This window comes from Zerene cesonia, chromosome 24 (assembly GCF_012273895.1).
Source record: "Zerene cesonia ecotype Mississippi chromosome 24, Zerene_cesonia_1.1, whole genome shotgun sequence".
Taxonomy (NCBI): Eukaryota; Metazoa; Arthropoda; class Insecta; order Lepidoptera; family Pieridae; genus Zerene; species Zerene cesonia.
This window is the reverse complement of record NC_052125.1, coordinates 342,752-355,451: the sequence shown is the minus strand read 5'-3', so window position 1 is coordinate 355,451 and position 12,700 is coordinate 342,752. Positions and strand designations below refer to the sequence as shown.

Below are 12,700 nucleotides of genomic sequence, written 5' to 3'. Positions count from 1 at the left end.
TTTCGCGATCTCCTTCAGCCTCCTCTCGTCCAGCTTCTTCGGCGCCTTCCTCTCGTCGGACTCGTCGTCGCAGCTGCACTTGTGCTTCCCGCTCTCGCTGCACGGCGTGAGCATCCTGTCGTCCAGGATGTCCTTTTTATCACAGGTCGAGTACAAGTATTCGGTGGAGCCAGGGTTGGAGATGATGGAGAGGCGCCGGCTGGCGCTGCCGACGTTGGAGTTGATCGCATCGGAGGGGTACTTGCGGCCGATGGTGAGGTCGCTCAGCTTCCCTATGAGCTCCTCGTGCACGCCGGGCGGTATCTCCTTGCTGGTCCTCCGCTTGCAGGAGCACTTGACGTGCGGTATCTCCTGGAGGCGCGGGAGGCTGTGGAGGACGACCCTGAGGTAGATGTTGTTGCCGATGTTGGCGATGGGGAAGGTGTGGTCGGTGGGCGGGCGGGAGAAGTCCGCCATGTTGTAGTCGGCGGCCATTTTGATGGAGTAGACGATGTTCAGCTTGCGCTCCTCCAAGTCCGCGTCGTCACAATTTGCTTCTATCTTCTTTATGTTGCACGTCTCGTGGCTGAGCTTTCTTCTGGAAATCATATGAAAATTAATTAGGTTATGTGTGTGTTTGGTTCTTTTTTTCGCTGTAGCAGCGAGACAAAAGGAGAGATGACTTTTATTATGTTAACAAATACAAACAACAATTAATAAACTGACTTAATAAACATGGTTTAAGAAAAAAAACTAAACCGTTTTCAAATTGTTGAACTAGACAAATATTAGGCCACACGAGAAGCACCGAACAATAAGAAAAAAAAGAACATCAAAATCGGTCCACCCAGTCAGAAAGACAAACAATCCCAAAACAAAATAGAGTGAAATTGTAAACCTCCTCCTTATTCTGGAAGTCTGTTGGAAACTTTAACGCAAATTGAGAACCAGCTCCTTTTTTGAAGTCGGTTCAAAAAGTATGTGCTGTTTGCCAAACAGCGCATGTTTGTCTCTGCCCTGTTTTATTCCTTGTTTGCTTTTCCAACCTAGTAAAAAGGAGGAGGTTATGAATTCGACTATATTTTTTGTCTGTATATCACCTCATATAACTTCTTACTTCGTGAACCAATTTTTTAAGATTCTCCTTTTATTTCAAAGTTAATACACCCCCCCCCCCCTCTCCTATTTAGTAACTTAACAATTTTGCAAAAAACTGTCAACTGCTATTGTATTTCTATGTTCTCTGAATAAACTGTCCCAGGTGGACAGTTTATTCAGAGAACATAGAAATGGTAAACACGGTGGTCCCCGCACACGCAGACGCATACCTCCGCTGGGGCTGGTCGCGGCGCAGCGTGGCGCGCCAGGCCGACAGCTGGGAGAAGTGCAGCTGCGAGCGCACCGCGTTCAGCAGCCACAGCGGCGAGATCGCCGGCGGGCTCTCCGGCTTGCTGGGATGCGTGGACAAATTTCATTTTCGAGACGATGCAGTTTTTCTTTTAGAGTAGAAGAAGATTCTTTTCATGATCTTTTGAGAATCATTTTTATTCTATAATGTATTAATAGAAGGGCCAAATAATGTCATTCATAGATGATATGCATTTGATATTACTATATATGTCATAGTAATAGAGACGTTAGACCTTTCTTTGGATCTGGTACAAATTTGATTTTTTCTTGTTATTTTCAATGTGTTAAACTTTAATCCTACTATCCTACTAATATTATAAATGCGAAAGTTTCTAAGGATGTGTGTGTTTGTTACTCTTTCACGCAAATACTACTGAACCGATTGCAATGAAATTTAGTACGTGGACAGCTGGACAACTGGAATAACATATAGGCAACTTTTTATCCTGATATTCCTACGGGATACGGACTTACGCGGGTGAAACCGCGGGGCGCAGCTAGTTATGTATAATGTCAAGTTCTTTGTGTTTTTGTGCCTTCGTGTGTGTGTTAAATGAAGCGTATCGTATCGTACAAATGTCGTATGGCGTCGTGTCGTATCGCACTCACTTGCTCACAGCGTTCATGGTCCACCGCTCGAGCAGGAGGCCGCGCGGCGCGTGCAACTTGTCGTACGCGGCGTTTTCCTCCAGCCGACACATGGACATGTAGCAATCTTGGCAGGAGGGCGCCAGGAGCACCTGCAAAGAGTTGGTTTCAGGTTTAACTTTAAGGTACATCCAGTGGAAAATTTTATGAATTTCGACGAACCAAATACGGTTCTTCAATTAATCCCTCGAATAAAAAAGCTTTTGCTAGACAAATATTAAGAAAATCATACGTAGCGTATTTATTAACGTATGAACGTAAAATTCAGTGATTCTGTTTGTATGCTACTTGTCCATAAAGAAAATCGACCAGTGAAACAGATATATATCATCTGTCCCATACCCCATTTCGGGACAGGAGACTTCACTTTTTTTTCACGTTTCCAAATGAACGATAAAATTATTCATTATTTTTAACAGTTCCCAGACAAATGGCATGGCAATAGTGCTGGCATGGTAATTGGCCACAATCCAGCTCGCTGGCCAAGTGCGGGCAGGCGGCACATGTCACCAAGCCGAGGAGAGCTGAAGGGAGGGAAGAAGTGGACAGCACCCACCTCAATACAGATCGGTATCTGCTCATTCCACAGGGACTGGACGTGGTTGTTGAGTTGCGCTTCGATGCCCGGCCGGGGCTCGTCCGAATCTGACTTCGGCTGGGTTACTATCTGGAATTGTTTAAAATGTGGCTTAAAAATGGATAGAAGAAGATATATTTGTGAGGAGTTAGAGGAAAGTTTTGCTGAACCAAACATCTTAGGCGACAATATTCAAGACAATATAATTTTTGATTTACGCAAGTACACATTTTACATACGTTTAGAAATTAAAGACTTTTAACGGATTTTAAATACGATTTATTCATTATTTTATTTCACATTTCGAACGCTTTATAATGAGCGTAGTCACGCCGTGATCTTCTCATTTAAAACCCGTTTATAACTCCTGCCCACATCATTAATATTACTTTAAGGTGAAGAATTTATAAGAAAGAAAAAGTAATAAAATATATAAAGGTAAGATAGGACTAGCATACTCTATTTGTCTGTTTGTGCGCGAATGATATTATTCAACTCATTCTTAATTGTAACCTAGAGTTATTAACTACAGAGTTTCTTGCCGGCTCTTCTCTGTAGAAACTGCTTTCCGAACCCGATAAATGTAAAACTGTGTAAAATGACGATTCAAAATTCCTATAAGAATTTCTATAAGAAGTCTAATTGAATAAATAAATGTTTGAATTTAACGTCATCGTATAATTAAACAGATGTCGCATAGGTCGATTCACTTTTACGGGAGAGTAGGAGCCGTTGCATTCAGTAGAACTAACGTATTTACATCTCTGGCCATGGGAAGTAAGTCCCATTTAGTTATCTTCTATAAAGCTTAAAATACAGTTTGTTTGATTCGCCCTGTACACTTTCACAACGCCGGGACGAAAGTGTCTGCTGATAGAATTAAGGGGCTCAACTGCTGGACTGCTTAACTGCTAGAGCCGCTGTGGCTCCAGCCGCTATATTATGCTAAATAACTACTGATCAGTTCGCTAGTGGAAGGCCGTTTTACTCTGATACCCTGCTCCAATTGCAGTTACATAGCTAGCAGGGCAGATAACTTGTGTGCTGGTGGAAGGCTGCTAAACCCTAGTACCCTGGTCCAATTGCACCAATAAAGGCAGGCGAAGCAGCGCAACTGACCTGTTTGCTGGTGGAGGGCAACTTGTGGCGGTGCGGCGGCGCGGCGCCGCGCGCGGGGCTGCTGCTGCGCGAGCGCACGATCAGCCGCCCGAGCTGCTGCAGCAGCGCCGGCCCGCCGGTGGGCGCTGGCTCGTTACTGTGCATCTGAAATTTTATCGTACAAACTTTATACAATGATACTATAATTGATTTATTCAAGTAATAATAACAATTATTTCTTTAAAACTGCATACAAAAGTATTAACAGTCTAGTTTGTATATGAACCAGTTCAGCAAAGTGTCAGCCTCATTCACAGTATTTTAGTAGTTTATGAATAGGCGATTTGGAGTGTCTTTGGCTCCATATAACGTCAATAATAGTGAGCGAATGATACCAAAACTATAAAATAGTAGGGGGGCAGTTAGAGGGTTATTCCAGACGTACAGAGAACCCTTAATGTCACGAGTCCGACTCGCACACCGACAGTCAAGGTGACGGAATACAGAGTGTTCGATTTGTTTATCTGATCTAAAATTGCTTACCTAGATTATAATTAACAGAGCTTCGAAACAGTGAAACTGCTTTCCGGGCCGGTGCTTTAAATATTATATGTAATGCAACCGTTCAAAAGCGATTTATTAGTCTAATTGAATAAATAGACCTGACTTTAAGTATGCCCTAATGATGATATAATTAAGTATACCACGATTAGATGATCGATGCAAATTAGAGTTAACAATATTGTTATTGTTTCGAATCGAAAAATTCCTATCATTATTTGTTAATCGCGTAAGTATACTTAATTATTCTGTTTGTAGTGATTTATATTTAATACTAATTATCTTTATTCATTGTTTTACATAAACATGGACCTGGAATTTGACCTGGGAGTGGCGCTTCGGCATAAATTCGGCCATCTCGCACCGGGGAAGTTAAATAGAAAATCGGCAAATAAATACACAGTTTCTTGTCGGCCAAATACTGCTTTCCGAAGCGGTAGCAAATGTTAAAAGTTAAAACTCTGGTATGATACTATTATGTTATTTGTTGTATGACGTCACACAAGTGGTGCTTTTATAAAAGGGATAAGGATAGGATTTAGGGGAATAAAGGTATGACTGGATAGGGTAAAGAAAAGGATATGGGCAAAAACACAGATTGTCAAAATTTGCAGCATTAAAGTATTGAGAAACGGTCGCGTAAGTTATAAGGAAGCGTTATTCGTGCAGAATATTACATACAAGCTGTTCGCCCCGACTTCGCGTGTAGTACACAAATAACGTATGACACTCAGAGAGTTGCAGCTTTCTAATGGTGAAATAATTTTTGAAATCGATCCAGTGGTTTTTGCGTGAAATCGTTACAAACATACAAAAATACAAAATTAGCCTCCTTATAACAATATTAGTGTAAATAAAATTTTGTCCTTTTCGTTCCACAGTGCATTTGATACCATTGAACGAAGGCTGTTTCAATTACCTCAAAAAACAAAGGATATATACATCACAATTAAAACATTTGTTTTTTTGTATCTAGTCCATTGCAAAATAAATAACTGTGATCTATAAAATGGTAATTAGTATCTTTTAATTTACGCAATTACAGAAATCCTTGAAACAAAATTTATTTTGCTGGTGATCATTTTGAAATTAGAGTCTAAAGAATTCTATCATACGAAAATATTTAAAACATAAGAGTATAGATATAGAATATCACAGATTAAATTCCCGCCCTTACAAATTCGTCCCAATTCGGGAGGCCCTGTTGCTAACGCCCTACTTTTAAAAATAGAACGTACATTTCAAATTCAGCGCTGCAGCGACCTACTTCCCCGGCCCTTCTAAACGGTACTGTTCTTCAAGCGCTTGAAAGTAGAGCACTCTGTAACGTTCAGCGATACGAGCGCTTCATAGTTCACAGTGTTACTAGACGGAGGTACGCTTAAAGCGATTGGAGATTTTTCAAGGGGTTGCATAGAATGTGTGTCAAGGGCGCTGCAAGCCACACCCCGACACTGACATAGCCGCGTTCTAGATAAGAACAAAGAGGTTACGTAAATGCAGACGCCTTTGTGTTTTTACTATGTATTAAAAAAAAGTTACATTTTTGGCGGGAAATGTTGAAAAATCATGAAACACACCACGTTTGTGTGTACTTTTACTTATAGCTATGGAAACATTATAAAGTATTGCATAAGACAACGAATAAATTATATAGACAACTCATTAAAAATATTCAAGTCATGTTTATTTATGAATAGGTTTCCTGTAGGTATATAATACAAAACCAATTTTACATATTTTATCTATACTTGTATATAAAATCCGACTGAATTCGTGAAAATATTTTAAATTTTTCCAGATATTTTTATTTAACTATACTTATAAGTTAATAAAATTGATTCGTTGTTATAAAATATTTTCATACCTTATCAGAAAATAGAGCAAAACAGCTAGTCATTTGACATTATATTTACCATGTTGCCATGCGCGATCTTTTAATTTGCTTTGTAAATGTATAATGTGTAATATGTATGCCTGAAATATTGTAAGGGGGACACTAATGTGCCGTCTCTTAATTGTACTTATATTAAAACGAACGTTACAATGTTAGGATTTCATAATATTACATAATACTGAAAGTGACCTAAAAACACTGATAGGCTTATCACTATGCAACTTTTATCTGTAGAGCAATAATCTCTATCTATAAATAATTTATTATAGTTTTATTTATAATTTCTTATTTTCTTTGTAATAGGTCATTGGGCACATTTGGGCCATTTCGTGAGGGTCTGTGCACAGGAATTATGTGTGTGTGTGTTTATATTAATGAACTTTGGCTCACTTTTCCTTCTGTATATATTTTTTCTAAGTAATGGGGAAAACATACTTTATTTATTAAATTAAGTATATATGTTTTCCCCATTACAAGCTTCATCTATATGTTGGTATATAACCGACTCCTTTAGACTCGATTTAGACCCACTTAAATCGGACAGATTTTATTCAAATTTTGTTCACTTATCTAGGATCAGTGACAAACAATCACTTCATGAGTTTATTTTATTATTTTGATAAGGGTCGCCAGTATTCAAAAATCAAATATTAAATAAAAATAAATATTAAATAAAAAGTATTCAAAAAAAAGGTTTTTTTTTATTAATCAATATTAATTACTTTTATTAGCCTATAGCCTTTCTCAATAAATGGGCAATCTAAAACTAAAAGGATTTTCAAATCAGATTAGTGCATACAAACAAACAAACTCTATAGCTTTATAATATTAGTATAGATAATCTATTTAAAGGCGCTTCTAGAAGACGTCTAATTGAACAAATACAATTGCTTATCATTGAAATTGAATTTGTGTATTTACAATGCCGTTATCATTGTATTGTATCAAGCTAAACTTACTACAAAAAAAAAATTAAATATAATGTTATTTATGAATAAATTAGGCTTATAATGATTTAGTAATTTATAGTTTGAACTGCAACAAACAAACAGTTTAACACTAGCAGGCCATATGGTATTATTCAATCGTCCATATTGTACATAACTATATTTATATTTTTTAACTATGAAGATTGAACATAAAAGAATAAATATTCAGGTCATGTGCACTTATGTATAGAAAATAATAAATACTAGCTGTAACCCGCGGCGTCACTCGCGTGGTACCCGATTAGAAAGAAGCCTATGTGCTAATCTAGACTATAATCTATCCCCGTGCCAAATTTCATACAGATAGGATAAGCGGTTTTTGCGTGAAAAATTACCAAACCACACATTCTTACAAACTTTCGCATTTCTAATATCAGTAGCATATGTAGTTATCTGGATGTGCAAAGATTATAAGTTCATTAATAGATACCCATAGAAAAATCTTAAATAAACTTAGAATATCAACACATTTATTTATTTATTTACATTGTTTAAAAATAACCATTCATATACACACAAAATGAACTGCCCGATTATCTTAGTATTCCACAAACGTGGCAACACTATAACGCGGAAATGAATTCTAAATTTAAAATTGCGCGATGTTGACAAACATCTATATCGCTGTCTCATACGCTCCTGCGCCTCTTACGCACACTGTCTCATTCTAAACGCCTTTGGCCTAGATGATACGGCGTTTAATTTTCGAACAATGTTCGCGCAAATTTTTTATCATATCTCCTAGTTTTCATGATATCCTAGTAGCGTGTGGAAATTTGGCTTAGTGCAAAAATTCGCTAAATAATAAATAGAGATAGATAGATACTGCTGTTAGTTTGTTTTATTTTTTATTTGCGTGCTTCTAATTAATACATGTGAGCTCTTGTTGTCGTCAGTGGGCGTAGCACATGTAAGCTACGTTTCAAGGTATATAAGGTAATCGAATATGTATGTATGTATGTTTGGTATGCACATATTATCATCTTTAACTTAGGTAGGTTACTGCGAAAAATATAGTAAACTATAAAATAGTAACTAACTAACTGTGAATTATTATTATTTCTAGGTTCTTCTTTTTAATTGATTAATGAATGAAATAAAACCTAATACAATTCGCGCATAAGTACTAGGAATACATATATGATAAGCGTATTAATGAAAATGTCAAAACAAAGTTTTAAAAGAGCAAAAACCCTATTTCCAATATAATATTGTATATAGTCAACGATGTGTTATATTAACAATATATACATTATGTATGTATATATTGTTAACACATGAAATAAAAATGAAAAAAAATAGTATATCTAGAAATAATTAGTAATAAAGTCTTTTATAATAAAGATTTATTATCTTCGGTCTAGATGTGTTTTCAGTCCGTCACCATCGGAATTAAGTTAATTATTTATCGAATTAATGATTAAATTAACAATCTCTGGTTAACACTCGTAGAGTCGACGTTCAAATCCAATCGGCCTTTGTATGGTAATCGCCTCGTGTCACCACTAAATACAAATAGCTATCCAAAAATCAACCTTATTCCCACTTCATATACTATAAAATGTAAAATCATGGCGCAATCGACCTTGTCGTAATGAAAAATATCAAGGTGATTCGGAAGTGCAATTGAATTTGAACCTTACCGTGTAACGATAAAAGCTAAGTTCTATTTTATAAACTTCTACATATGACTTTTTAATAACTCGAAATTCGAATGCACTTTTACGTCACAGCTTCCCCCGAGCCCTTCTGACATAGATACGCTGTTGCCGTGCTGAAAATACACGTTTCAAGCTTAAAGTGCTTTAAACTATTCCATATATTAAATGGCTTCGCATATCGGCCGCTTAAAACGCTTAATTGTGATCGCATTCTATTTTCAAACAAAGTGCACCGCTTAAAGGAATACAGCGTCTAATAAAGGATTGAAAAATAAATCAATGTAGTATTGAAATGGGCGTCGAGTGGTCTGGGCGACTGTAATGAGTTGACGCAACAGCATAATGAACCTTGGCACAAATTTGCCATCCACTTTTATTTTAACAGCACGTTTATCTCACGTGATAACGGTACCAAACGTGATCGATATAAAGATTAGATTACCTTGGAAGGGACTCCCGAAACGTAGGTTTATATATTTCGTAGTCGATGATCTCACTTCCATAGTAATTATGAACGCCTGGTACTTGACCCGTGAATCAGTAGTTTTTTTTTTGCTTCTAACTGCGCAGTATCCATTCCGTTTACGGTTGGATTGTTTGCTACCAAAAACGTTTATAAATAAAACATCTTTTAAAATATATATTAAAATTAATAAATATTCATAACATTGTGACATATTAGGTAACTCAATAGGGAAGTGTAATATTTAATATAAATATTTAGCAATTTATGCGTTTCCCAATAAACTTTACCTAATAACGGAAACTGCGAATGTGTTGGCCTTTTATATAGGTAATTAAACTTGAAGGATATGCCTCTACAATTCATATAAACCACATAAAAAAATTAATCGTAATGATAAATTTACCAGGAAAGTCTCAGACACGTCACGTCATGTAATGATGAAACACGCGGTCAAGTTTTCATCATCTGCCGATAAATAATGTCTGAAAAGGAAATAAATGAAAGAGAAGCCCGCGATCCTTTTTCTTACCCTTCCCAGCCTTTTCCTTTATACCCCATCATCAGTAATTCCTTTACTATTACCTAGCAGAGATGTAATGCTTCTGCAACCGATCTTACGCCTCTGGAAATGTCCATGGGCGGTGGTAGTGCTTGCCACCAGGTGACCCACCAGCCCATTTGCCGACTATGACATTGAACAGAGAATGAAAAGTAAAAATTTACAACAACTCACAGAACAAAGAGTTTAAAATAAATAAAGTTAGAGATAAAGAACTGAAAAACAAGCTATCATGATGGTATCAACTTAATTGTCTTAAACGATCTTTAACTATTTTGATATGTAAGGAAATTATTTAATTTCGGCGAACCTTTGCAGGATAACAAGATAAACTCATGAAACTATTGTATTGTCACCGATCCGCGATAAGTGTAGGTACAGAGTTTGAATTCAATCTGTCCGTGTAAAGTGGGCGACAATCGCGTCAAGCGTCAGATGGTATGGAACACACAATATGAAGCTATTTTTTTTTTATTATCAGAACAGGTTCATTAATACAAAATTATTATTTAATTAGTTAATTCCTTGTAACTTAATTATATACAGATATTTGGTAATTAAACATTCAGAATAAATATTCTCTGGCAGATTCTCATTTGCAATTCGTACGTAAAGTATATTATAATAGACTAGCGGTCCGCCCCGGCTTCGCCCGTGGTACATATATAGCCTATAGCCTTCCTCAATAAATTGGCTATTTAACACTGAAAGAATTTTTCAAATCCGACCAGTAGTTCCTGAGATTTATCCGTTCAAACAAACAAACAAACTCTTCAGCTTTATAATATTAGTATACATAGATAAGATAATTATTTTACCGGAAGGTGTCAATAACCACAGCTCCTAACCACAAAATACGACACTGTCATAATAATAATTAACATATATGAAACTAGCCGTTGGCCCCAGCTCCGCCCGTAGTGCTTATATAGTCTATGTCACTCAGTGAAGTTGCAGCTTCCTAATGGTGAAAGAATTTTTCAAAATCGGTCCAGTGGTTTTTGCGTGATAACGCTGCAAACATACAATAAATACAAAAGTTACTTCTGAAATAATATGCATGCAAAATACTTGTCAAGTAAAACGTGAAAAAAACAGTTTTATTGGGACTGTATAAGCTAAAATCGTGTTTTATAATGCCTTAAAATATTTGATACAATGCATTATTAAAAAATATATATTCTGATTGAGTAGTTTATTGAACATATAATGACACAAAAATGATAAGATAGAACTAGGATACCTAATATTACTAATATAATACTTAATATATATAAAAAGTAATACTTAATAGTCCTATCCTACTAATATTATAAGTGCGAAAATTTGTAAGGATGTGTGTGTGTGTTTGTTGCTCTTACACGCAAAACCTACTGAACCGATTGCAATGAAATTTAGTACGTAGATAGCTGGACAACGGAAATAACATATAAGCGACTTTTTATCCCGATATTCGTAAGGGCTTTTATATGCTAATGCTTTAATTGCTTGCTGACTTTAATATGTGTGTAATAATTAAAGGGTTTATGAATTAATACGGGCCTCAGAAACCCCCACTCTCCGAACTAAACGCAGGGACATTCAAGTTACTATTTTACGCCGATTTTCTATGGGGGGTGTGGTAACGTCCCCGGAGCGAACTGGCCCAATTTGCCCTCTAACTCGAATCGAAGTCGAATAAATAGAAGCACGATATTAAAAATTAAAATAAAATAAAACGTACCAGGATTGCATAAACGCAGCGCAGTTTACGTATCCAGGTCGACAGCGCAGTGAAAGTAAATTTTCATCGATACGCATTCGCGGACGTTATACACACAAACACAATATATCACCCACACATGGATTGGTGACCGTTACTTGTATATGCAATCAATATAAGTGAACTCCTAAAAACCCCGCCCCTCCTAGTGAGCCAGGAGGTAAACACACCCCGTGTTACCCTAAAAAGTACATGTTCCTTCCTATGAATTTAAATCTAGACTATCTGTTAGACTTTGAACCAAGTCTGTATCTCAATGAAATTTAGTATTTACCTGTAGACTTTCCCCGATTAGCTCAGAATGGAATAATTCGAAGAAAACTCACGCAGATAGATGACCAAGTAAATAACTAAGTCCCAATAGACTCTCCTCCCTTTTCCCTTTCACTTACCTCCCCTTCAGTCTCCTTTTCATCGTCACAATCTTGAAATAATTTCACACACTCACCTGTAACAAACAAATATAATAACTGTTAGCTAATTAAATCACTTTTTAAACTTTTCAAATCCTAATTCTTAGTGATCCTCCTATCCTAGTAATATAGAAAATGAAAATTGTATAAAAAGACTGTAAGTGGTTCCTTTAATTTTTAATACAATTAAATTAATTTCTACAGACATCGAAAAATATTTAAGTCGTCGCAAGCATAAAAATATTAGGTATTAAAATTAGTCTCCCAACCTAGAGTCCCTGCTTTAGTCTAGACTTTAATGTCTTAAATTACAGTCAATATTAGAGGGTCGCCTGCTTTGTACCTACCTACAGTGGTATTGTAGACATTTTAAAAGCAATAAAATTATATTCCTCTTTGAATAGTAAAATAAATCTTTAAGTTCATCATCAAAGAGGTCCCTAGTAACGAGGTACCACACTTGATTCTATAATAGCGCAAACTGACACCTTCTCAACAAACACAAAAAGATTCACGTCAATTGGTTGAAAACTACGAGTTATCGAGTAATAACAAAATATTAAAAATATTATTTTTAGTTTTATTCCTGATTGAAAATAAACTGGTAATATACCTAGTCTTGCCATAAATATTGTAATAAAGAAAAAAGAAAATTGTTAACTGCAAATAACATTTATTAC

General features: G+C 36.2%; 1 protein-coding gene across 1 annotated transcript in view; it reads right to left on the bottom strand.

Moving 5' to 3' along the window:
- The window catches only part of LOC119836335, a 24,574-nt gene that overhangs the window by 8,103 nt on the left and 3,771 nt on the right, over positions 1 to 12,700 (bottom strand). The window contains exons 2-7 of the mRNA XM_038361637.1: positions 12,000 to 12,055; positions 3,734 to 3,877; positions 2,594 to 2,704; positions 1,999 to 2,129; positions 1,308 to 1,430; positions 1 to 577 (exon numbers count right to left, since the gene is read on the bottom strand). The exon at positions 1 to 577 is cut by the window's left edge and continues 977 nt beyond it. Of these exons, the coding sequence (XP_038217565.1) occupies positions 1 to 577; positions 1,308 to 1,430; positions 1,999 to 2,129; positions 2,594 to 2,704; positions 3,734 to 3,877; positions 12,000 to 12,055 (1,142 nt within the window). The remainder of the gene's footprint in view (positions 578 to 1,307; positions 1,431 to 1,998; positions 2,130 to 2,593; positions 2,705 to 3,733; positions 3,878 to 11,999; positions 12,056 to 12,700) is intronic.